The following is a 23,864-nucleotide window of genomic DNA, read 5'->3' as shown; positions in this document are numbered from 1 at the left end:
GCACTGGAGCCGAGCTTTTGTTTTTCTGTCTTGATGTGTTTGTCTTAGAGGGGGGGTTCCAGGGTTCTCAGGTTGCAAACGTGTGGGGGGTCTCGTCGTGTTGAGTCGTCTCGAAGCTGTCGCTGGGTGCGTTTCTAAATGTTCGTTTCCCTTGGAGCAAGCTGTCATCCTAGGTACCTCGTCAGCCTTGCATGTGGTCCAAGCTTCATCCCACACTAGTGGAGGCGCCAAGTGGGGGTTCGATCCTAGCTTAACCATTTCTCCGTCAGCCTTGCTCATGCTCATTTTCATCATTTTAGCCATCGACGCCCGTTACACGCATGCCTCAAGATGTGACTCGGTCTTGACTATACTGGCCGAGTAAATAACAAATCCATCGAAAACAATATTCTTGGGCTCAGAAAAAGGTTTGTATAAGTTCCGCGCTTCATGCATCGCCACCCCCAAAATGAAGGCCGCTATCAGACTCCCCCTAACGGATGAGTGCCACCACTACAAGTCCAAGGCCGAAGTGCCTTGGGATCTCCAGAAGTAAGCCCCCCAACTCCTCGCTTCAACCTCACTTCCCAAACGATAACTAACGATCCCCGACAGATACTTCTCCCAGCGCTACTCCCTCTTTTCCTGGTACGATGAGGGCGTCCGCCTTACCGACAGCGCCTGGTTCGGCGTGACGCCGGAACCCCTCGCTAACAAGATCGCCAATGAGATGTACTACATCGACGCCTCCAGGCGCGTACTCATTGACATTTTTGGCGGCGCCGGCGGCAACACCATCGCTTTCGCCCTCTCGGCCCGCTGGGACCGCGTTATCTCCATCGAGCGCGACGCCGCGACCTTGGCATGCGCCCAGCACAACGCCGAGCTGTACGAGGTCGGTGAGTACATCACCTGGATTCACGGCGACTGCTTCGAGTACCTGGAGAAGCTTCAAAACTCGCCAGAAGAGCTGTCAGAGGAGCTGCGCGTCGACATGGCCGAGGCAGTCGTCTTCGCATCTCCGCCTTGGGGCGGGCCCGGTTACCGCACCGCCGAGGTGTTTGACCTCAGCCAGATGGAGCCGTATAACCTGCAGCAGCTGCACGACGCGTGCAAGCCCATGGACCACGCGCTGTATCTCCCGAGGACGAGTGACCTGAGACAGATTGCGAAGTTGGCCCCGGAAGGGGAGAAGCTCGAGGTGGTGCAGTATTGCATGGAAGGGGCGAGCAAGGCCATGGTGGCATTTATACCAGGGACACTGAGTCCACCGAAACCAGCAACTCAATGAGACTCATTCGAGTTCAGTGCTCTTTTTTCCCATCTGCTTTCATGCTGTGATAAATGTGACATGCGATTACCTACTTTTACAACGCCTTAACCACGCTACGTTCGTCGAACAAATCCTTCAGTAGCCCATGAATGCAAAACTCCCGGTCCAGTGGTGCCATCGCGTACGTCGACTCGAAAGCGAAGATGCTAAGCTGCCCGAAAAACGGACGCAGGATCTTGCCCACCAGCTCGTCTTTCCTTTCGATGCTGACTTCGTCGTTGATGCCTCCCGCCCCGAGCAACGGCCGTCTGTGCGAGCTACTCATGGCCAAGTGAGCCGCTGAGATGCTCCCTAATGACGAGCTGACACCCATGGTGCCAAGCTCCTCCGCAAGTTCGTCAACCAAAGCGACGGGCTGGTAGTTTGTGGATCGATAGACGGCTTCGATAGTGTCTGTGACAAAGAGCCACTCGTGGAGCTGGAAGTCGTCTGGCGCAACACAGATAAGCAAGTCCAGTAACTTACAGGCCTGAAGAATGGAGATATTGTTGTAGGTGTCGGATGCGGAGCTGTGATCAGCAGCCACGACCGATGAGATGGCTGCATGGAGCTCGGCATTGATGACCGGCCACATCATGGCCAGATGAATAGCACTCGTCTTGAGTACCAGTGCGCGGACGAGCATGTAGATTTCTGCCCGCGTGGTGGAAGATGGCGAAGAAGTTGCCGTGGCCCCGAGTAGCTCTACAACCTTGTCCAAGATGGTCGGCAGTTCTCCAACAAAAGCATCTTCACTCGAGGCGAGGATGAGCGTGGCAGTGCGACGGAGGTTAAGCTGCGTCCTTCGGTCTGCTTCTAGACGAGCAGAAGTGGCACCGACACCGAACACAATACCGGCAGTTGTGGGTGGTGTCATGCGGCTCAGCAGCTCAGGCATGCGTTCCTTGTCGCTGACAGTCCACTGTCTAAGTAACGGCAACCAGTCGCTTCGCACCAAGTCGATGCTTGAGCTGAAGAACCTAGCGTCGTTGAAAGCATCTCCAACATCCTTCTTCCAGGTTTTCTGGTTGTTGGGTAACCTGGAGAGTTCCTGAAGGAGCACAAGAGTGTTCTTGGACACGGTATCAGGGAACGCTTTGGCTCTAAATGCCGGGCTGATGACGTTTGTCGATATAGTGCCCGCGGCAGACAACACACGGTCCGTTTCGACCAAGATCTTGGGAAGGTTTGGAACAATCGAGGCCAAGATAGCAACTACATCCTCGGCTCTATCAAGAACGGTAGTCAAAGATATCGTGGTGGTGCGGCGGATGCCATCCCGATTCTTCTCTGACTTTTCGTAAGACGGTGCATCCGCATATGTCATGGGCTTGGTGGTGAAGATTGCGGTGAGAAGCCGGAGGAAGAGGTCCTGCTCCCAGTTAGTAAAGCATTACAGACAGCGTTGATTATACTTACTCCAAGCTCTCGCCTCATCTTTCGCTGCTCGCCGAAATTGGTGTTGTCCACCTTTTCTCCGAGGATAGCAGCGAATTCTAGCAGACTTGGCAATGTCTGTCGGTGCGGGAAAGGGTTTGTGAGCAGGTCACGCAAGAATGCCATGCAATCAAGCCATATCTCGTCCATCGCGTCGTCTTCAAGCGAGCGAGCATACTCAACCAAGAACGTGACAAGGTCGATATCTTGAAGAGATGTCGTCAAAGTCGACTTCCTTGAAGCGTCCAACGCCCCAGGGTTTGTCCTGCTGTAGATGGCGTTGAATATGGCAGGAATGGTGTGCTTGGGCCGAGAGCCGTCTAAAGCCGGGAGCAGGTTAAACACTTCAGACTGAGGCGCCGGCGTAGTAATGTTGATAGAGCTTCGCCAGATGTCAATGACCGTTTCGAGACACTCCAAAGTCTCAGCAGCGAAGAGATGCTCCAGTAGTCGTCTAGCCCTGTTTCTCATACGAAGTGATGTGTAGTTGAAAGAGGAAACGGAAGTCATGTCTTGAGCATTCGCGTCGCTGCCTTGGCCCCATGACCAGATAGTAAAGCAAATACGAACTGCATCTGCGAATGCAAGGTGTACGGTGAGTCTGTCGTTTGCAGTGGCACTACGGGTCTGTGGCGCGTCTGAGTTGAAGACACCTGACACCATGTTCCCGAAGAACCCTGGATGTTGATCGGGGCCCTTGACAACTTGCGTTCTGGCCTCTTCAACCAGGAGTCGCTCGTGTGCCCGGGCCAAAACTTGCTCCAAAGCGTTGAGCAGAGAGATCAGTGTTGACTCTGGCGCGTTCCAGTCATCCTTCCTAGAACTGCCGCTTTCTCTGAAAATGGACTGCAAGTCGGTAAAGGTATTGGAAACCTGTCGACAAAGTGTTTCCACCAGAGGGATAAGGACTTGGAATATGGTATCCGAGTAGAAGGGCAAGCACTCTGTCAAGAAACTGACCCAACTGTCGAGAACACTACGACTGCTAGGTGAACTTAATCCGGCCTGGAGACACTTGAGTAGGTTGGCCGGCGGAGCTGTCGGTTTCGTCTCCAATTGCGTCGACACTCTGAGGCTCTTGGTGGGGTCAAGGCTCATCTTCCTCTTCTCTGATGATGGAGAAGCAGGAGCGTCTGAGATGATCATGTCTCGAAGTTTCAATGCATCGAATACGACGTCCAAAAGTAGAACCTGAACGTAAGGATCAGGACCGCTGAGAGATTGAAGAAGACGCTCGATCAGGACGTTCTCAAGATGCAAACTAGCAAGGGGCTCGGCGTAAGGGTTCAGGAGGATCTGGTGCATAACGGTGAGGGCATAGCGATGGAGTTGTGTGGCCCGAACGCGGATATGCTCATCTGCAGGCTCGTTGTTTCCGGCAATGCACCTTAAACAGACATGGACGAATACCTCTTGCATGGTGATATCGCCTTCGTGGCCGGCTTCTGTTGGTTAGTACCAGGTTTGTTACAGTGGCATTGGCACGTACTCATCTGTGCGATCTCCGCATGCTCGCTATCGACTGTAAGACTTGTCGATGCCAAAACAGCCCATATTGCATCCGGGGCCCAACGGAAAACGTTGGACAACGTTCTAAGGTAGTAGAGGCAGAGGTCTAGGTCATCATCGGCCGTGAATGTGGTTGAACTGGCTGAAGCGGCGGCTGAGCCAATAACACGAGTAGATCTAAGAAACTTCAAGGCAGAAAACTTTCGCACGAAGAGGAGGAACAACCTGGTTCTGGTCAGCGCCTTGAATCATTGTAGAACCCAACATGACTTACTTGTCGATGCCTACCAAGCTGTTCAGCCACGCCTTAACAGTCATGAACAACTGGGTCCGCTCATCCAAGAGAGCATCTAGCATGAGAAAGAGAGGCCGCGTCAACATGACTTCGTAGTTTTCTGAACCAGCCAGTCGAATTTGAGGGGGTTTCTCAATCATAGGCGTTTTAGAGCCTCGTCTTTCGGCGTTAGAATCTTGTAGGGTATGGGACCACAACACGCTGAAGCGGCGACCAACGTCAGCTGGGCGCGACGCGAATGATCCCTGGACATCATTCTCGATAATTAGGCTGGCGAGCGCAGCCTCTATATCACGATTCTGCGAGGTAAGGGCAGTCTGGAGCTGCCATAACGATCTAACCGTTTCGACGTGGTACTTCGGCTCCGAAGCCGATAAGAACTCCCAGGCCTGAAGAACAAGCGGACTGACAAGTTCAGTGAGGTCCGGCAATTCTATCCTCTCTGCAGAGTAGAGGTGAGCAGAGAGATAGAGGATGGAGTTGAAAGAGGTAAACGACAACCTGTCAGAGTGCCGCAAGCGCTCGTGAAGACAGGTCAAAAGGTACGCCGTATCCAGGTGGTAAGTAGTCGGCACTTTGAGTAGCAGAGTGGTCAGGATCCTTCCTTTGGACCCCAAGTCTGTCCCTGACTCGGGGTTCATCAATCCTTCGCAGACGAGCTGGCCTGTCTTTTGCAACAGAAGCTCGCCAACCTCGATGGGAGAAAGGGGAACATGAACTGCATCAAGATTACCCTGTTCATCGACGTAGAATGCCTTGATTCGCTTCAAGAGTTCAACTGCAGGCAACGACACCAAGACACCGGCCTCCATTGTTCTCTTGGCTTTACTGGCTGTGGATGAGGGAAACGCTCGATCCGGAATGAGATCCAGGATGATCAGGGAGATGCGCAATGCTTCCTCGGCGGTCTTTTGTAAGCCCTTCCGAGGAGAGCCCGTTTGCTGCTTCTCTCTCGTTTCCTCGAGCATGCAGAGAATGGAAAGGGCAGCAAGTGGTGCATGGATCGTGATCATCTCTTCCTCGCGAACGTTAAAATTCGCCAAAATGAAGTTGACCAAGTCGAGCTTGTCGAGACGCTCCTTATCCGACAAGGTTCCTGGCCCTATAGCTTGCGCTAGCAGACTGACGATCTCGCCGTAGATCAGACCACTCTCAACGCCATCGAAGAACACACTTGCGCTGCGGAATACCTCGTTGAAGTCGGCCTTGCTGGGCGCTTGGTCCTTGTACTGCCGGACACTATTGACAATTGGGAGGAATACCTCGGGGACAACAAGTCCACCAATCTCCCATCGGTCCATCAACGACAAGCAAATTCTGTACGGTCTCGCTCTCTCTCCGGGGCTCGATCCGCGATCAGCATTGATCATGCCCAAAAGGGCCCGGGTCAGAGGTTGAAGCCCATGGTCCTCAAAGTAGCTGGTTTTGGATGCAAAATATGATTGCTGGTGGTCTGTCGAAGACGGCGACTCGATGCCACTTTCGCTTTCTCCCGGCGCGGGGTCAGGCCCAAGAAACCATGCCCAAAGCCTTCTGTTGAGACTCATATCCCTCCTAATCACGACACCCACTGCCGCACGGAGAAGGAGTTCCAAATCGCCTGGCTTGACGTTTGTTTGCAGGACCTTCGAGTGCAAAGGAAGATGTGTGACCAAGAGGTCTAGGAAGCCGCGTTGAATCAGCAGCTGCTCGTCTGCAAGGCCGGCAGCAAACGAGCGCAGAAGCAGTCCGGGTTCAGGTGAGGTGACCATCTTTGCGAGCTGTGCAGATTGCGCGTCTTCCTGGACACCATTCTTGATAGATTTCCCTTGGGCGACCGGTTCGCCGCCCAACTTGGGTAGGTTTCTCACAAGGTAGGCCAAAGCTCCGGCCCTGCGGCTTGATCCCGTGATAGATGCCAAGAAGAAGCATTGCCAGAAAAAGTCGTCTCCGGCTGAATGCAGGCCGTCGAGTTCTTCGCTTTCCGCGGGGCGAATCGCGGCCTTGAAACTGTCCATCAACCGCAATGTTCGATCAAAGTCTTCGCTCGTTTCGTCCTCAAGACCGGGCAAGAGAGCCAGGACAACAGACTTCATGGCCGGTCGGAGCGATCGGGGATCCAAATCGAGGAAGTGGCGTTCGAGAAGATCGAGGAAAGGGGATCGGACGGAAAGAGAAGCAAACGAAAGGGTGGAGGCTAGCCCCGGAAGGTATAAGGGTAGGTCTTTGGAAAGGCCATCGGTGCCTATCGTCGCGAATATGTAGCTGTAGACTTCTAGTGCCTTTTGGTGCACACCCGATGGCAGGGAGGGGTTGAGACATTGTGACAGGCGCTTTGCGACGATGGCTTTCGAAGGGATAGTCGTGGTAGAGGGGTGTCGGGCTTGAAGTGCCTTGTGACTATGGTCAGTCCCCCTTCTTGTTGGGCCGTACGGGATACGAGGGAGGGTAGCCAACCTTTAGGAGGCGGTTCAAAAAGGAGATGTAGTCTGCCCATTCTTGCAAGGCCGTCTCGAATAGTGATAGGGCTCGCTCGATGCCGGATGCGTATTTACGGTAGTGCTTGTCCTTGATCGGCGCCTCTTCTGCTCTCCTATGTTACTATCTGGCGATTTGGTATACACTCGACAGGAAGGCTTACCGGCGCCGAGTTGGTTCCTCCATTGGCGCGGGAGAGGAGACTCGCGGCCTGAGCTCTCGGGGGAGACAGACCGTCGGCCAGAGCCCGGCTCAAGGGCCATGATTGCAGAGAATGGGTGTTGATCGAACGAGTGAGAACATCAGACTGTTCTTGTGTGGTCGTAACGAAGGTATCGCGGGCTCATCGCTGCGTGGCCCTCGGTGATTAGGTCGCTGGCATAAGGTACACTCTCTTCGCATCGAGCGTCGTGTACAGGGTTTAGATGAGCTCGAAAGGCTACCATGTCTCCTTCAAGACGACAGGTGTACAGTGGGGGCACCCTGGAAGCTTCCAAGCTTCCCATTGGCTAAACTAGATTAGCAACCGTTCCCGCCTGACGAGGCTGGCACATACATCCCTCTCTAAATCAGCAACCGCGATAGGATAAAGCAGCAACGTCATCAGGCGTCGATTTACACGGTACCTGGAAATTGTGGATATCTCCTCACATGTCCTCTGTTTCTGCACCACAGCTGGGGAAGAGCTGTTGGGAAAACCCCACCTTAGGCACTGCAAATCAAGATGACATATTGAAAATTACCGAATATGAGTGCTAATCAGCATATCTTGCTTGCAAGTTAGTTTGCAATCAACCTGCATGCTCAAAAACAGTCTGAGTTGGGTGCTGTTTTCGAGGCTCTCGACAACCCCAACTAGGCTTGTTTCTGCCCTTCTCGCACGATTCTTCAGCCCTTTGCAAGCCAGATAAATCGACAAGTTTGCTGAGGTAAGCTGCGACTATTTGGAAAAGCCTCCTCCGATAAGGGAGTTTCTCTCTCGGCTATGGGATTGTCAAAATCCCCATGTTACTGGTTCCCTGCCCCGGAGCATTTGGACCAGCTCCGGTCGGGCCAAGGGTGGACCTAAGCCGGCTTCGATTAGCGGACCGTTCCCACTAATGAGGGCTGCCGCACCACTAAATCTCGGCGCCCCTCCTGTGCATCATCAGCAGGCCGGCTACTTGGGACGATCATCTCCTTCCCCATCCCTCCTCTCTGGCTCTTGACCTCCCTTCTCTTGTCTTTCAACCCCGTACATTCTGGGTCAGGCCCCGAATGCCTGCCATGGCACCGTGAACTCGGGTTGTCGATGCCCAAGCCAAACGTAAAATCTAGAACTTCCAAGTACGCCTCACCGCTACGCGACTCCTACCTGCGACCACCTAGCTGAGATGCTCCCGCGGTCTCTATCGCAATCATGGGCGAGGACCACGACAACAGTCCAGGCGAAGAGCAGCCTCCGCCTCTGCCTCCACGACCCTCTATCGAATCGAGTGCATCGATAGATGCGAGAATGGCCATGGCCGCTGCCACCACTGCAGTCACGCCTCTCGACATCCAAACTTTATCCTTTCCTGATGGCTCCCGCGGCACTTTCTCGACGCCGGGCAACAGAGCCGTATCCACACCCGTCCAATCCTCGAGAAGCGGCCAGGCGACGCCGACAAGGACATTGGCGGAGGGAGAAGACTCCATGAGCATCGCGAGCTTTTCGCCGACCCTGCGGCCGCCCAATGACATTGCCAGCCTGTTGATGGGAGAGTTCAACAAGAGAAGCCCCGCGTGGAACCTGCTCAGGTCACAATCGGCAACGGTACCACCGTTCGAAACTCTGAGGATGGACGATACAACTCGCAGTCTAGCCGGCTTCGCGCACGAGTTCGACGACCTGCCCGACGAGTCCGACGAAAGCGTCAAGGATGAGGACCGAGTCGCCATGTGGAAAGCAAAGCTGAAGCATTACATGATCCTGTCATCGGCTGGCAAGCCTATTTACAGTCGGCATGGGGATCTCGGGCTGATCAACTCGTACATGGGCGTCATCCAGACCCTTATATCCTTCTACGAGGGTGCTAAGAACCCACTTTCGGGCTTCACCGCAGGAAACACGAGATTCGTTATCGCTACACAAGGGCCTCTATACTTTGTAGCCATTAGCCGGCTGGGAGAGAGCGACTCCCAGCTCAGGGCGCAGCTTGAAGCTTTGTATATGCAGATCTTGTCGACACTCACACTACCGACTCTGAAAAACATCTTCGTCCACCGCCCATCTAGCGACCTTCGGAAACCGCTGGAGGGCACTGAGCCTCTTATTTCGTCTCTCGCCGACAACTTCACAAAGGGATCCCCATCGGCACTCCTCGGGGCTCTGGAATGCCTCAAACTGCGCAAGTCCCAGAGGCATGCCATCAACAACGCCTTTCTCAAGCAGCGGACAGAAAAGCTCCTCTACGGTCTCATAGTAGCTGGCGGCAAGCTGGTCAGCGTCATCCGCCCACGCCGACATTCCCTTCACCCTAGCGACCTACAACTCATCTTCAACATGTTGTTCGAGTCAGGCGGCATCAAAGCCGGTGGCGGCGAGAACTGGATCCCGTTATGCCTACCTGCGTTCAACAACCGCGGCTACCTGTACATGTATGTCAGCTTTTTCGACGGGGTTGACGGCGAGCAGGCCACGGGACAGGATCCGCCAGCAAACGCCGACGAAGAGCTAGCGATCATCCTCATCAGCCCAGATAAGGAGTCCTTCTTCGAGCTCAAACAAATGCGAGACGCTGTTGCCGCTTCTCTGGCAAAGTCTGGTCATCTCGCACTCATTCAGACCGCCGCACGCGCTGGCCGACCTAGGACGATGGATATCGCCCCGGGGGTCAAATATCCCACTTTCTATACAAATCCCGTGCCAACGTCCAGTTCAGCATGTCCGCTCTTGACCCCGTCTTCTCCTCCCTTATTGCCCGCCGCCGCCTCATGGGCCTCTACCACCAACTCCACGCCGCCGTCCACGCGAAACACTCGCATATGCGCGTTCTGCACTCCGTCTCCGAAGACGCAACCTCTCTGGCCTGGATCACTCCAATTTTTGAGTTCTACTGTGTTGCTGGCCCTAACGTGAGCCGTGCCGTACTCACCCAAGGGGCCAATAAGGTCATACAATGGGCCCGGCGCGAGGAGGAACGAATCTTCATTATCGGCGGAGGCGTCTTCTGAATGGAAACGGACAAACCCGGTTTTCAATTCCGGGAACATCCTCCCGTCCCTGGATAAATTAGCTATTAGAAAGCAGGGGGGCTACCCTTCAGCGACACCGCCTAGGAGCCCTCCCTGTAGAGCTTGGGTATCAATACAAACAAACATCACAATCGAAACCGTCTTGTCCACCACGCCTCCGGTATCTCTGTGAGACTAACCGCAGCTTCCAAGCTCGAGTCCGTCTCAATGTCCTTCGAGCCGAGTGTGGTCTCGCCATTCTTTTCCTCCCGAGCGTCCTCATCCCTTTCCCACGTCAAATCCTCGCCGGCCTCCTGGCCGCAGACGCTACATCGCCAACTGCTCTCCGCCTCGTCCCTATCGTACAAACGACTCAACATCGCAGTCAACTCGGCGGCGACGCTCGCGTCGCCCTCAGGCTCCTGAGCATCCTCGCGCCTCTTCCAGTCTCGCAGGTCCAGTCTCGTGTCGTCGCCGCAGATTTCGCACGCGGCCCTTTTCTTCCCCTTGTCCTCTTTGTTCCACCGGGTCGGCTTCTTTGCCAGCCTCATAACAGCCCGGGTAAGGTTTCTCCTGCGCCGCCCCTTCTTTTGCAGACAGCCGCCGTCGTGGTGGCACCACCCTGAAGACGGCGTTACGGATGCGGGCGCACTATCATCGAGAATCGCCTGCGGCTTCTTTTTCTGCGCGACGACGGGCGGGAAATACAGCTTGATCAGATCGTCTTTAGCAGCTGGCCTTGTCGGGCCAGGCAGGCAGATCCGTTGACACACCTCCGCGGGCGTCCAGCCCGCCGCCTCGGTCCACACATCCTCCAGGTCCTCGACGAAGCGACTGCGCCGAGGCGCCACGGTGCTCGGTTTCGGTGCGAGCTGCAGCGCAGTCTTTGGTGCGACCACATTCGGTTCTCGCGGCACAGGTCGTGGCGAACAGGCCTCTCTCAAGTCGTCACCGACGCTGTCTTTACCTTTGCCCTTGCCTTTTTCTTTGAATCTGTCGTCGCTGATGGGGCCGAGAGCCTCCTGCTCCGAGCGGCTGCTCTCCCCCTTTTCATCAACGCCGAGGACCCGCTTCTTGACCGTCACCGCGGGCCTCTTGCACGACGAAACCGACGACACCGACACCGACGAGGACCCCGACATGGACCCGCCGATTCCCGTCATGACGCTGTCCTTCCGCACCTTCGGGTCCTCGCCAACTCTGTCCGCCGTTGTTGACTCGCCCCCACCGTCCGGGCCTTTCTGCTTGCCCTTTCCAAAGGGAGGTAGTGCATCTCCCAAAAAGGACGGGTGCCGGATGATGGACGGGAGCCGTTTCAGCGGAGACTTGATGTTCCTCATGTCATATGAATCAACCCCGTCAATCATGTCGTATCACGAACGATGGGTTGAACGCTGCGATGTGGCGGAAGGATGAGGTACCCAAAGCAAGAACGAGTTGCCGAGGAAAGATGAAAAAAAAGATGAAATGAAAAGACGTATATCGATCCCAAGCGAATGGTCGAATCCGTCGTGTGTGTTTTGGAAAAAATGTTGGAACAAAGTTCCCAATAGCTGGAGCGAATGTTGGTTGAACGAATGGTGTTTGATGGAGTAACGAACGTCGGGACAGGCAGCGTGCACAGTGACCTCAGCAACCAGCACCAAAACGAGAGGATAAATCTTGGCAAGGACGAAGCTGTAGGGGAGCCACAAAGCCTTTATGGGAGAGGTGGTATTAATGACGGACTGGTCCGGCTAGGATATGGAGAACCTTCGCGGACATGCAGCCCTGCCGTCATGTAACTTCGAAACGGGACGTCTACAAATCCACAAAGGTGGAAACAATGCAAGCCTCTTCTCTTTGGCGTTTGGTGTCCCAGGTACCGCGTAAAGTCTTTGCTTGAATCGCGTTCTATTGATTCCATGGTCTATCATATGTCCTGTCACCGACAAGCCACTTTGTGGTGCATTGTCCTTCGTACTCAACAAGTCACCCTCCAGTCATTACATCCCACCTGCATGGACAACATAGCTAGACTCGGTGTACACAATGTTGACCTTACCACTCCTCCAAAAGCCTAGCAATAAGCCCCTTTTCAAGAAACCCGTGTTCTCGAAAGCCAAGCAAGAGACAGCAACCCAATAACTGTGAAGGCTATTGAACCGATTAAGGTTTCCCGACACTCAGGAAATGGAGTTGCCCTCGCCCCACCAACCCTTGACACAGACATGAACGGCTCGCTGAATCCATCTCTTCATGTTCGTACCCATTCGTTTCGGCTGGTTGCGCGGAACGGTAGACTGTTGACCATGGACAACTGTATCATCGGAGTCGGTCGGGTCGATGGTCCCGTGTTGTCGGGGCCGCCGCTCAATGTTCTTATTTACGTGATTTCGAAAGTTCAAGCGTGATTTGATGATGCGGATTTTCACATTAGACAGCTTCTTTCTGAGAATTCGTGGGCGAACAAAAGTGTAATCTGAGCTGAAGCTTCGCGAATCGCTCAGATCAAACCCGCCCGTCGACGTGCTTTGCCGCAGAAGGTTCGCGTCAACAGGGTGCGCTAAAGGAATTTCGCATTCGTGGAGGTATCCCTTTCTGAAACCGCTTGCTACAGGTGATTGGTGGGCTAAGTGGTGGTTCTTCCCATCACCTTGCCCATCGGGCATAAGCAATACGAATTGTCTGCCTCGCCGCTGATAGGTTATGTTGCTTCGACGCCCCCCACGCTGTACTGGAGTGAGCAAGTCCTCGGCCGGGTGGGTTGGTAGTTCTGTGACGATGCTTTGCTCGACACTAGGATGACGTCTCACCGTGCCGTTCTGGTCTTCTCGGGGGTATGTTATTTCTGTTCTGGCCCGAGGACGAGGTGCTCTAAGGCGAAGCCTCCGCCTCGATGGACTTGACTCCTCGTGGTAGCCCTGACTTTCCCGAATGAGCTCTTCGTGTGGTTGACCTGCTGAATTAATGTCTTCTGCTTGCTTCGTTGCCCGCACCGTTGCTGTGCTTTCTATCGGGGGTTGCGTATTACCGACTGGGGTCACCTCCAGCTCTATGCTGGCTCTTAAAGACTCATGATCTTCCACATTGGAGTGTGCAGTAATCCTAGGACTCGATCGAGGAGTTGCAAGTACTTCGAGCTTGAAAGCCGGAAACTTGACCGGGAACTCCAAACCATCCGTGGATGCCTCCTGGGTTTCTCGAGCTGGTGGACGCGCATCTTTAGGGAGTGTGGGCAATGCCTTCATCAGCTGCGGGATGCTTTTACTCATCCTCAACGCACTCGTTGCACAGATAGACTCAGGGGCGTGAAAAGGCAAGCCGACGCTGCTGGCCGACGCAGCTCTTTGGACCTGGAGGCTTGCCGTGCTGATGTGGGCAAGTGCTTCACATCTTCTGTGGCCTTTGCAGAAAGGCTTCTTTGATTGAACAAGTGGGCTTGTTCCAACATTGACAGCTGTCGCATCGTCAGTGGCGGTATCCGTCACCACAGGCTTTACCCTTGGCTGCTGTGGACTCTGCAAGTTAGCCTCGTCAGCGATTTTAGATGGCCCAGAAAATTCCTTATTCTCTCTCATGAAAGGCGACATGGCGATACGCTCAAAAGATGAGACCAGAGCAGCCAGATCAGAAAGACCAGGGTCGATAGAGTGGCGCAAACTCGACCGCAGCATCGCGGAGAGACTGCCGTGAGACGACACTCTTTGTGATGCATGCTCCCTGGTGGCCAAGTTACCTTGAGGGGTTTTCACTCCATCATAATCTTGAATCGCCTTTTCCAGAAGCTCTGACTGATTTTGAGAACCTTTGTCCATTTGTTGGTCTGCAACGTTATGTGAAGGAGAGTTTCCGGTCGTGGTTGCTAGCTTTCTGTCTTTCAAGACCATCTTTTCGGTACTTGACTGTAATTTGTCAGATGGAGTTTCAGGTTCAACTTCCTGAAGAACCGCGGGGCTTGGAGCATCTTTTGCTGTGAGAGATGGCTGGATCTCCTCGGCGTCAGCGCATGGTAAGAAGGCCTCAAACATCCCGGGAGTGACACCAAACTCGGTGGAACGAGAGGCCGAGGTCCCATCAACCTCAAAGGAGAAAGGCTCAAGTGCTGGGGGAACAGTCTTGCAATTCGTCCGCTGGGAAGGAAGTGTCTCGATACCGTTGATAGGATTTGACGGTGGAACTCGACCGTCATCGCCAGAAGAGTCGTGTGAGTCCTTGACGGATATGTCCACCACTGCATCTAGATGGGCGTTGTTCTCATCTCGAAGCACCAAAGCTTTGGCAAGGCTTGAGGCTCGCTGGGGTATTGGGGCCAAGGGAGGTACTACTGTTGGTTCCGGAAGAACAGTCGGAGGATCTGGGCTTTCGAAACCCTCGGTATAATCGTAATAGAATGACCCAGCCGGACGGGGTGTGCGTTGGAGATTCGGTTCTGAGTTTGAAGATGGTCTGCAGTACATCTCAATGACTGAGGTCAGGCTTGAAGATCTTACGCTTTGATCCGCGGAAGGTCGGCGTATTCTGTTCAGGGGCCCATTGCCCCAGTGGTTGTAACCGCTGTCCCGAACAATCGATCCGGTGGGCGAGACAAGATAGCTGGGATAGGGCAAGGACGAAATCGGCTGGTTAACGCCAGGGCATAACACAAGAGGTGGAGCTAGTTGCTGCGGTTGTGGAAAGGTTGGCTTGTACGAGCCATGCACAGTCCTCTACAAAGACACATGAGCTTTCCTGATATCAAGATACTGTTTGGATAGCACTTACATATGAGATTCGATCTATTTCGACCATCCTACTGTAGTCAACCAGTCCATTCTCTGTGAGAGCAGGCGAAGATGGCCGCACTCCAAGGCGTTTCAGTCGAGTTGGGTAGGGGAACGGAGAGCGTGGGCGTTGCAGAATGCTACCGCTCGACTGACTCTGCAGAGTACCAGAAGATTTATGGCTGGACAGGTGACGAGAGCCACAGGTAGTCAGGGAGTACGAGCGCTGGCACATACCGCTGTTTCTGGGCGGCAGCGAACCCGAAAGGGAGGATGGAGGGCCCTCGGAGCCGTACATGGAGATGATCTCTGAGTTGGTGTCATGATCAGAGCCACGCCGTCTGCGTTCAATTTTGGATATGGTTCCATTACTTTGGCGGGGATCCGCCCCAAAGATAGAGCCAGCATCGAGACCGGATCTTGACCTTGCGTAGTGATGGATCGTAGTTGCGGGGGCGACCGGCTTAATGCTGAAGATGCCTATGTCGCCCGTCTCGGTGGTAGTCTTGAGCATGCTTTCGAGTGGACCTGGCGATGGGAGTAGACTTGCGTTTTCGTTGACGCTTCTCAGGGGGGTTCGACGCGGTAAGCTATGCCCGACATTCAGTCGAGCATGAGACTTGTAGCTGCTGTGAAGTGAGCCATGACTCACAGAACGACGCTGGACGCGAACGTTCTCCATTTGGAACAGAGGGTTAGCGGAGGGTTGGGCAAGGCACGATGGTAATATGAAGTATGTCTAATGGAGAACAGAAGAACAAGACCGAGCAATGCGAGATACGCCAGACACAGTCGACATGAAGCTATGTTGTAGCCGACAGGCTGTCATGGCATCCCTTTGCGTGGCGGATGTTGCTTGAGACGAACATGGCCAAAGGTAGGAGGTTCGAGGAGTAGTAGATGTCAGCTGATATCGATCCAGCACACGAATCGGAGTGGGGAGGGACAATGATCTGACCAACGCAGGTGGTTTCCCTAAAGCTCTTACCCAAAGGCAAGAAGAGGCTGCCTCATGACATGGGAAGTAGAACATTGTGAGAAGGCGCGCCCTTCAGGCGTCTACTTCTCCTTCCCAGCCAAAAATCTTATGATGAAACCTGTCGAGTCGATGAATGCAGCTTGGTCGAAAGTTGCACCAGCTATTGCTCAGCTGAGGCTCCAATTCACTTGGCATGAATAAGGCGGCATGCCCACACAGAGGCAACACGACGTTGTTTCCGCACTCCGCGACTATCAGACCTTTTCGTCATTGTTAGCTCTGTTGAACATTGCGACGTTCTCCAGTGGAGGAAGTATGGGCGGTGGCAGCCGGACGGCGCTGATTCAGAAGTCAACCTGTTGCGCAGTCTTGATCTTCCATGGCAGCGGGGCGTTACGAGGCTATCACCAGCTCAAGTTCGACAGCTCCAGTAGCTGCAGCTAGACTAAATCTCACAACGAACATCCAGTGGAAGTGTTTATCTCCAGGCAGTTAGAGCGATGACGAATTAGTTATCATTCCAGTCTCGTTGGGTAGTCATTTCACAGGCGCTCTTAGATATTGACTCGGGTTGAAGTCGTCGGTGGAGTCAGGTTGGGGTTACGGTTTGTTCCCACGCTGCGGTGCATGGCTTGTTCGGAGGCTGGAACAATCCCGCGGAAATGGAAGATGTGTCCTCACATATGTGGCTCAGCCTTGTTGAACGATTCAGTGACACGACGGAGATCCGTCAACCCAATATAGGGGAAATTGGAACTCTTTACTTGTCCAGGGCAGGTCTGAGAGTCAATATGCGTCTTGTCCGGCTATTAACATATCACGAAACTTGAGACGGATGCTTAAAGCTTCCTTAAGTTGCGCCCCACATGCGGCGGACTGTTCGGGTCGGAGGGAGTGACGAGATGGAGGGTTTGGGGTGGCCACGGAGCGTGTCAACCGCTGCGTTGTTCGGGACACGGGTCCACATTGCCAGGCAGCTGCAGAGTAGTGTACAGAGTACACGGAGCGACTTTAAGGGGCCTGGGGGCAAAACTTCCAAATGTGGTTTGATGGTGCCGAGAGCAGGGCCCCAATACTCCTCCCGTTGTGTTCTTATTCAGGCAGGCTGGCAGGGGCAGGGCAGGGCAGGACAGGACAAGTACCTTGCATGATGGGTGGAATCGATCCATCTGCGGATAGCCTTCTTCACCAAGATTAGGAAACTACAACGGACTGCTCCCGCGATTCCGGCAAGGCCAGAATCCACAAGTCAGGATGCAGCATATCGCAAAAGGCCACCGACAAGTCTGCATTCGCGGTGTGCCAGGACGGCCTGGGTGGATGATGGGAGGTAGGTACATAGCTTGTAGTGTATGTTGGACCCTTGGATTGAGGCTGGTAGGTTTGACCACGGTATCCAGTAGATCAGGATGGGTGGCTGAAGCTCCCAGTGAGCCACCTCCACTCGTGCATCGGCCTGCGAGCGAAGCGCCAAATAAGATGCTACCGAGAGTGGCCAGATCTGGTTAGTGATCAGCTCCAACGGTAGCATTGCCGATGGATCCTTGAGCCCGCAGGGCAGCTTGGCGGGTGGTGGAGAAAAGGGACCCATGGACAGGCACCATGCAAGATAGGATACACCTTGTGGTGGCAGGAACGAGACGAGCAGAGCTTCCTAGCTGGGCCGACTGGCTGACAACGTGGAAATGTGTCCTCTGGAATCCTGGGAACCCTTGTCGTCCGCAAATACTCAGTCATGGAATCCCATTGTTGGCCGCCTTGACAAGTGCGGACGAGCGGTAACCTGGAGTACGTATGGAAGACACGAGAGAGGCGACACAAAAGGGAAAGAAATGAGACCACCGCCACACGCGCATTCCGAGGTATACAAACCAACCCAAGCCTGGCGCGCACTGAGTTGGTCCGGGCTGGACTGGGAGAACTTGGGATGGATGGTTTGAGGGGAACCCGTGCCTCGCCGCGCCTGTGCCATGTTGATTCCCATTCCCGTTCCCATTCCCATTGTGTCAATCAACGAATCTCTGTCTCAGACCGCCCAGACGCCGAGCGGAATGCGCAGAAAGGGGCTGTCAATGGCATTGGGTTCGAGCGTTTATGCCTGCGTCGCTGGCCTGGCTAGAAAGAGGCAGAAGGTGAAGGACGCATTAGAGTTGCCTCAAGCTACTCCAGGTAGGAGGAGGATGAGAGCTGATTAATACTTCGAGCTTACCTTTGCCTTGAACAAAGGCGGCTCAGCTTCACTTCCAACAAACCGCCTCTGGTCAGCCTGGCTCGACCTTGATTATCAATTCATCGTAAGTTAGTGCAACTAGCGGCCAAACGGTGGGGAGAGCCTGAAAGGGAGGGGAGTGAGAGCCAGTTTGCCCCTCACAATGGAGGGAGACACGGGCCCGCCGGTGAATTGGGGTAAGTACTGAGTCGTCTATTAATGTACCCCCGTGGCAAGCGTTGCACTTGTCGAGACATCTGAGTACAAGCCCCCAAAAGAGGGGCGTCCCCCAGTCCACTAATCCACCATAGACACTGCAGCCGCCTTAGTGAATGCATGAGCTGACGGGCGGTTCCTGGAAAAAGGGACACCTGTTCTCAATTGCCCTTTAGAAATCCGAAATCTTTCTCCAGAACCTCTTGCACCCACTACTTAAGACCAAATCCTCTCCCATCCACCGCGGTCTGAAGTTCGACTTGACAGCCTCGCCTTCTCCACGAGTGACTTTTTTTCTTTCTTTCTTCACTGTGTATTCTTCAGGTCAAAGAAAGGTAAGCCCATACCAATTATCCCCAACCTCACCACCACCAAGTTCCCCATCTATCCCCCCCACACGAGCAAACGCCCGCCACTGTAGCCAGATCTGCCAGATTTGAGAGGACAGCTAGCCTTTCGAGCTGGTCAACTCTGGCGTGCTCCCTCACCTCCCTTCCTACACCCAAGCTTCCAACACCGCAGTTGCGTACCAGGCACGAACCGAATCCTAACATTCTCTTCTCCCAAGGTCAAAATGTTCTGCAAGCGTGTCGCCCTTGGCCTCTTGGCCGCCGCTGCCGCGGTTTCCGCCTCCGATGTCACCCAGCTGAAGAAGGATGACTTCAACGACTTCATCAAGTCCAACGACCTCGTCCTTGCCGAGTGTGAGTCTTCCACAACTTCTGTCCGGCTCTTTCGGAAACAAACACTGACTCTGCCCATCTAGTCTTCGCTCCCTGGTGCGGCCACTGCAAGGCCCTCGCCCCCGAGTACGAGGAGGCTGCCACCTCCCTCAAGGAGAAGAACATCAAGCTCGTCAAGGTCGACTGCACTGAGGAGGCCGACCTCTGCCAGGAGTACGGCGTTGAGGGTTACCCCACCCTCAAGGTCTTCCGTGGCCCTGAGAGCGTCTCTCCCTACTCCGGCCAGCGCAAGGCTGCTGCCATCACCTCGTACATGGTGAAGCAGTCCCTGCCTGCCGTCTCCATCCTGTCCAAGGACACCCTTGAGGACTTCAAGACCGCCGACAAGGTCGTCCTCGTCGCCTACATCGACGCCTCTGACAAGTCCTCCAACGAGACCTTCACTGCGGTCGCTGAGAAGCTCCGCGACACCTACCTCTTCGGTGGCGTCAACGATGCCGCTGTTGCCGAGGCTGAGGGTGTCAAGACCCCCGCCATTGTCCTCTACAAGTCTTTCGACGAGGGCAAGGCCACCTTCACTGAGAAGTTCGACGCCGAGGCGATTGAGAGCTTCGCCCAGACCGCCGCTACCCCCTGGTAGGCGAGGTTGGCCCCGAGACCTACTCCGGCTACATGTCCGCCGGCCTTCCCCTCGCCTACATCTTCGCGGAGACCCCCGAGGAGCGTGAGGAGCTTGGTGCCGCCCTGAAGCCCATTGCCGAGAAGTACCGCGGCAAGATTAACTTCGCCACCATCGACGCCAAGGCATTCGGTGCTCACGCTGGCAACCTCAACCTCGCTACCGACAAGTTCCCCTCGTTCGCCATCCAGGAGACCGTCAAGAACCAGAAGTTCCCCTTCGACCAGGACAAGAAGATCACCCACGATGACATCGCCAAGTTCGTCGATGACTTCTCCTCCGGCAAGATCGAGCCCAGCATCAAGTCTGAGCCCATCCCTGAATCCAACGACGGCCCCGTCGCCGTTGTTGTCGCCAAGAACTACGACCAGATTGTCCTTGATGACAAGAAGGACGTCCTGATTGAGTTCTACGCCCCTGGTGCGGTCACTGCAAGGCTCTGGCTCCCAAGTACGAGGAGCTTGGTGAGCTGTACGCCAAGAGCGACTTCAAGGACAAGGTTGTCATCGCCAAGGTTGACGCTACTGCCAACGACGTTCCCGATGAGATCCAGGGTTTCCCCACCATCAAGCTCTACCCCGCTGGTGGTAAGGATGCCCCCGTCACCTACTCCGGCTCCCGCTCCATCGAGGACCTGATCGAGTTCGTCAAGGAGAACGGCAAGTACAAGGCTGAGGTCTCCGCCAAGGAGGAGGGTGCCGAGGAGAGCCAGGCCGCCCCTGCTGCCACTGAGGCCAAGGAGGAGAAGTCCAAGGAGACCAAGGAGGCCAAGGAGGATGGCCACGACGAGCTGTAAAAGGGTTTTGGGTTCACAATGAAATGACACTTTGGGACGTCCCATGGGATAGGGATTATATACCTCTTGCGCGTTAGGTCGACTCTTTGCATTATGGTCTGCGGGTAAATCGACGTTATGAATTTTGAGCACATGTCTACCATTTCTTCTCCTTCGCATCCTCAAGTCAATGCGATGTCTTTGGTACCTCGCCCACTGCGACGTCGTTGTAAATTCCTGACTTCACTAGAGGTAGGTGTAGCGACCCAGCCAGGCTAGCCGCGTCAGTCCGGCCAAGTGGTCGGCTTAGCTTGGCCTGAGTTGCACCAAGAGTGTAGCTTAGAAACCATACCCCTACGCTGTATGTGTCAGTAGTTTCGATTGATTCTCATTTCGCATATGGACGAAGAAATCCCGTCTGCGTTTTTGCTGGCTCTGAAAGGTGTCGTCCGACCTGGCGTCCTGAAAGGATGTGATATTACTAACACGGTTTCCCTGATGCATAGAATACAGCACGCCCACTGGCTTAATGGGATGCATGTAATGTAGGCTATGCCAGGGGTGTTGTCAGACGAGGAATTGAGGTGCGGGTGCACGAGTCGAAGTGCGCTGAGCATCACGTCGGATCTCTCGACACCAACCAAGAAAGACGTCCAGTCCACCTGACGTTTCTCGCCTTTCAGCGTAGACTTCGATGCCAGACCGATGGGTGCGTGCCGGCTCGACCAGTTTGTCTGTTACTTGCCATTTCATGGACCTCGAGACCTCCACGAACCCGGCTTGCACGAAGCGCGTCAACCCACCGATCCCCTATGTCGCAAGAAGCCGCCCGCCGAGCCCACCCCTCACCCACTCCTCGCAGACCTCTCCAGCCGCCTCGTGACCCGGGACCAGAACCCTGTGACCACCTCCAGCGCAACCCCGCCGTAGATCCCGCCCAGTGCCCAGAACAGCCCCTGGCCCCAGTGTGCCCAGCTCTCCGCGGCCCAGATGGCGCCGGGCATCGCGGCGGCGAAGCCCGCGGTTCCCGCTGTGAGGGTCGGGCTTGCGCGCCCTGGCCACAGCATGCCGACCTCAGTGCAGGCGATGAGCAGCAGGACGGCCTGGAAGAAGATGAGGAACACGGCGAGGGCAATGAAGGCGTCGCCGAGGGAGGCCCGGGCCACAGGGCTGTAGCTGATGCTGCCGATGAGGAGCCAGCAGACAATAGCCCCGGAGAAGGCAGGCAGGAGGCAGCCGGCGCTTCGGTTTCTTTCGGGGCGGGGGGCTTGGCCGTTGTGGGGAGCGAGTTGTCGTCCATGTTTGAGGCGTTCCAGGGACGTGTGGTGTTGGTGAAGAAGGAGCTGGTTAGGGTTGGAGTTGAGGGGAGGACACGCGAGGGTACGTTGGGAGGACTCGGGTTCCAGCAAAGGCTTCTTGCTCGTCTTATACGTCTCGTTAGTGTAGACGGGGCACGCGCACATATGCCTTGGCGCTGATGGTGGCTATGTGGGCGGAGTCGTCAGCCCAGGACCAACAGAAAACGCAAGAGTCACCCGCTTTATTATCCAAGAAGGACGACAAAGTAGCCCGGCCCGCGCTGTGGTCCACATAAGTCGGGCAGAAGCTACGGGCCCGCCGTTGTACACCAGGACGAGCTGAACCGCTTGGCTGCATAGCTTCCAAGACCAGGGGTGCCGTGAACCGGAAGCGAGAGCCGCGGATGCGTTCGCAGCCTCAGAGGCCTCACTCACTGGTACCGAAAGCTGCTCCAGTACTGCTCGTCATTGATTGGATTCTTCATGAAGACTGACTGGTCCTCTGCCATAAGCACTCGGCGTAGTTATACACGGGCCACCCGGCCCTACATATTACATGTTGAGATGCCTCCACGCATCACAGTTCACCCCGCTACTCACTCTCATCATCGGCCTCGGCCTTCTTCTTCTTCCCCTTCCCTGCCGCACCCTTCTTCGACCCCTTGGTTCCCTTCTTCGCATCCTTCTCCGCCTTGCGATCCACTTGGTCCTGGATCTTGCTTCTCTCGCCCTCGCCCTGGCCCTGCAGCTCCTTCTCGAGGTCCTTGAACTCTTTGCCGTCGGCGTCCATGCCAATCAGCCGCTCCAGCAGCTTGATCTCGTCCGCCCACACCTTCTTGTCCTCGACCGTCTTGCCGTTGGCGTCCTTGCGGTCGATGGGCGTCTCAAGGACCATGGGGAGGTCCTGGAAGGGCTCGTGGTTGACGAGCGTGTGGAAGGCGCGCAGACCCAGGAAGCCCGTGCCGATGTTGGCGTGCAGGTCGCGGTGGGAGGCGAAAGGGGCTTTGCTGTCGTTGACTGCGTCCTGTCAGCGTGTCCTTAGTACAGGGAGGGGTGGAGATGAGTAAAACTTACGATGGAACGCCTTGAGGTACTTGTTGCCGACAATCTCGTCAAACTCCTTCATCGTCTCATGGAACTTCTCCGGCGTTCTCAGGTCGTAGCCAGCCGCAAAGGCGTGGCAGGTGTCAATGCACACGCCAACCCGCTCCTTGTCCTCGACCTTGTCAATTATCTGCTTCAAGTCCTCGAACTTGGTGCCAATAACATTGCCCGCGCCTGCCATGTTCTCCAAGACGGTAACAACCTTCTTCGTGGCCTTGTGCGCGGTGTTCAGCTGCGCCGCAATGCGCCCGCACGCCTCCTCGCGCGATGCGCCTCCCGTGTTACCCGGGTGGAAGTTGTACAGTTTGATGCCCAGCTGCTCGCACCGCTTAAGGTCGTCAATGAAGCTCGTGTATGCCTGCTTCGCCTTGTCGGCGTCCGCCTGGGCGAGATTGACGAGGTATGAACCGTGGGGGAGGACGTGAGCGGCGGCGTCGTAGTCATTGTCCTTTGCCAGAGAGACGAACTGCTCCTTCGCATCCGCTGCCAGAGGAGGGCTCTCCCATTTACGCTGTGACTTCAGGAACAGAGCAAAGGCGTTGGCACCGATATGGAGGGCATTCTGGATGGAGTTCTGCACACCTGCGACACCAAATATTAGTCCGGACCATCTTGCGACGAAGAGCCGAATAACGTACCACCGGCACCGCTCACATGAGCACCGATGTACATCGCCTTCTTCAGCGAAGACACGGCCGTGCGGTCCGCCAGCGGCATATCGTCCTCCTTCTTCGCCTTGCCCTTGGCTGCTGTCTTCCTCTTCTTCGCAGGCTTCTCCTCTTCTTCCTCGGCGCAGCTTCCACAGCTCTCGTGCTCGTCGTCTGATGCAGCCTTGCGCTTCGTGGAAGGTTTCTTGGTGATTGTGGTCTTGGACTTCGTAGCAGCCACGGCTGTGCTCTTGGTTCCGTTCGTCTTCGTGGTCGTCGTCGTCTCTTCGACCTTGGTCTCGACTACAGCTTGCGCCTTTCTGCGCGCGGACGTGCGGGGAGGCATTT

The 23,864-nt window shown here is 55.2% G+C and overlaps 9 protein-coding genes across 9 annotated transcripts; 4 read left to right on the top strand and 5 right to left on the bottom strand.

The window, feature by feature from the left end:
* Positions 1 to 448: 448 nt before the first annotated feature.
* ColSpa_02162 (trimethyllysine dioxygenase) lies at positions 449 to 1,270 on the top strand (the record flags this gene model as incomplete). Its single annotated transcript, XM_049268374.1, has 2 exons — positions 449 to 531; positions 595 to 1,270. 2 exons carry the CDS (start codon positions 449 to 451, stop codon positions 1,268 to 1,270), a joined length of 759 nt encoding a protein of 252 aa, XP_049124331.1.
* A 76-nt stretch (positions 1,271 to 1,346) lies between these two features.
* Positions 1,347 to 7,252, bottom strand: ColSpa_02161 (protein dopey; the record flags this gene model as incomplete). The annotated part of the gene is made up of 6 exons (XM_049268373.1): positions 1,347 to 2,663; positions 2,711 to 4,173; positions 4,218 to 4,414; positions 4,512 to 6,904; positions 6,945 to 7,096; positions 7,153 to 7,252. 6 exons carry the CDS (start codon positions 7,250 to 7,252, stop codon positions 1,347 to 1,349), a joined length of 5,622 nt encoding a protein of 1,873 aa, XP_049124330.1.
* A 1,136-nt stretch (positions 7,253 to 8,388) lies between these two features.
* ColSpa_02160 (vacuolar import and degradation protein 27) lies at positions 8,389 to 10,184 on the top strand (the record flags this gene model as incomplete). Its single annotated transcript, XM_049268372.1, has 2 exons — positions 8,389 to 9,843; positions 9,888 to 10,184. The coding sequence occupies 2 exons, from the start codon at positions 8,389 to 8,391 to the stop codon at positions 10,182 to 10,184; spliced, it is 1,752 nt and encodes a 583-aa protein (XP_049124329.1).
* A 146-nt stretch (positions 10,185 to 10,330) lies between these two features.
* Positions 10,331 to 11,551, bottom strand: ColSpa_02159 (uncharacterized protein; the record flags this gene model as incomplete). The annotated part of the gene is made up of 1 exon (XM_049268371.1): positions 10,331 to 11,551. The coding sequence occupies one exon, from the start codon at positions 11,549 to 11,551 to the stop codon at positions 10,331 to 10,333; it is 1,221 nt and encodes a 406-aa protein (XP_049124328.1).
* Positions 11,552 to 15,066: 3,515 nt separating this feature from the next.
* On the bottom strand, positions 15,067 to 15,440 carry ColSpa_02158 (uncharacterized protein; the record flags this gene model as incomplete). Its single annotated transcript, XM_049268370.1, has 2 exons — positions 15,067 to 15,083; positions 15,164 to 15,440. 2 exons carry the CDS (start codon positions 15,438 to 15,440, stop codon positions 15,067 to 15,069), a joined length of 294 nt encoding a protein of 97 aa, XP_049124327.1.
* A 3,464-nt stretch (positions 15,441 to 18,904) lies between these two features.
* On the top strand, positions 18,905 to 19,653 carry ColSpa_02157 (protein disulfide-isomerase; the record flags this gene model as incomplete). Its single annotated transcript, XM_049268369.1, has 2 exons — positions 18,905 to 19,034; positions 19,097 to 19,653. The coding sequence occupies 2 exons, from the start codon at positions 18,905 to 18,907 to the stop codon at positions 19,651 to 19,653; spliced, it is 687 nt and encodes a 228-aa protein (XP_049124326.1).
* Positions 19,654 to 19,685: 32 nt separating this feature from the next.
* ColSpa_02156 (protein disulfide-isomerase) lies at positions 19,686 to 20,488 on the top strand (the record flags this gene model as incomplete). The annotated part of the gene is given in 2 exon segments (XM_049268368.1): positions 19,686 to 20,117; positions 20,129 to 20,488. 2 exon segments carry the CDS (start codon positions 19,686 to 19,688, stop codon positions 20,486 to 20,488), a joined length of 792 nt encoding a protein of 263 aa, XP_049124325.1.
* An 824-nt stretch (positions 20,489 to 21,312) lies between these two features.
* Positions 21,313 to 21,930, bottom strand: ColSpa_02155 (uncharacterized protein; the record flags this gene model as incomplete). Its single annotated transcript, XM_049268367.1, has 1 exon — positions 21,313 to 21,930. The coding sequence occupies one exon, from the start codon at positions 21,928 to 21,930 to the stop codon at positions 21,313 to 21,315; it is 618 nt and encodes a 205-aa protein (XP_049124324.1).
* A 427-nt stretch (positions 21,931 to 22,357) lies between these two features.
* ColSpa_02154 (DNA-(apurinic or apyrimidinic site) lyase 1) lies at positions 22,358 to 23,862 on the bottom strand (the record flags this gene model as incomplete). The annotated part of the gene is made up of 3 exons (XM_049268366.1): positions 22,358 to 22,782; positions 22,840 to 23,451; positions 23,508 to 23,862. 3 exons carry the CDS (start codon positions 23,860 to 23,862, stop codon positions 22,358 to 22,360), a joined length of 1,392 nt encoding a protein of 463 aa, XP_049124323.1.
* Positions 23,863 to 23,864: the final 2 nt, after the last annotated feature.

Source organism: Colletotrichum spaethianum (assembly GCF_022836535.1).
Source record: "Colletotrichum spaethianum MAFF 239500 DNA, contig04, whole genome shotgun sequence".
In the NCBI taxonomy this organism is placed as follows: Eukaryota; Fungi; Ascomycota; class Sordariomycetes; order Glomerellales; family Glomerellaceae; genus Colletotrichum; species Colletotrichum spaethianum.
This window is presented reverse-complemented; position numbering and strand designations above follow the sequence as displayed.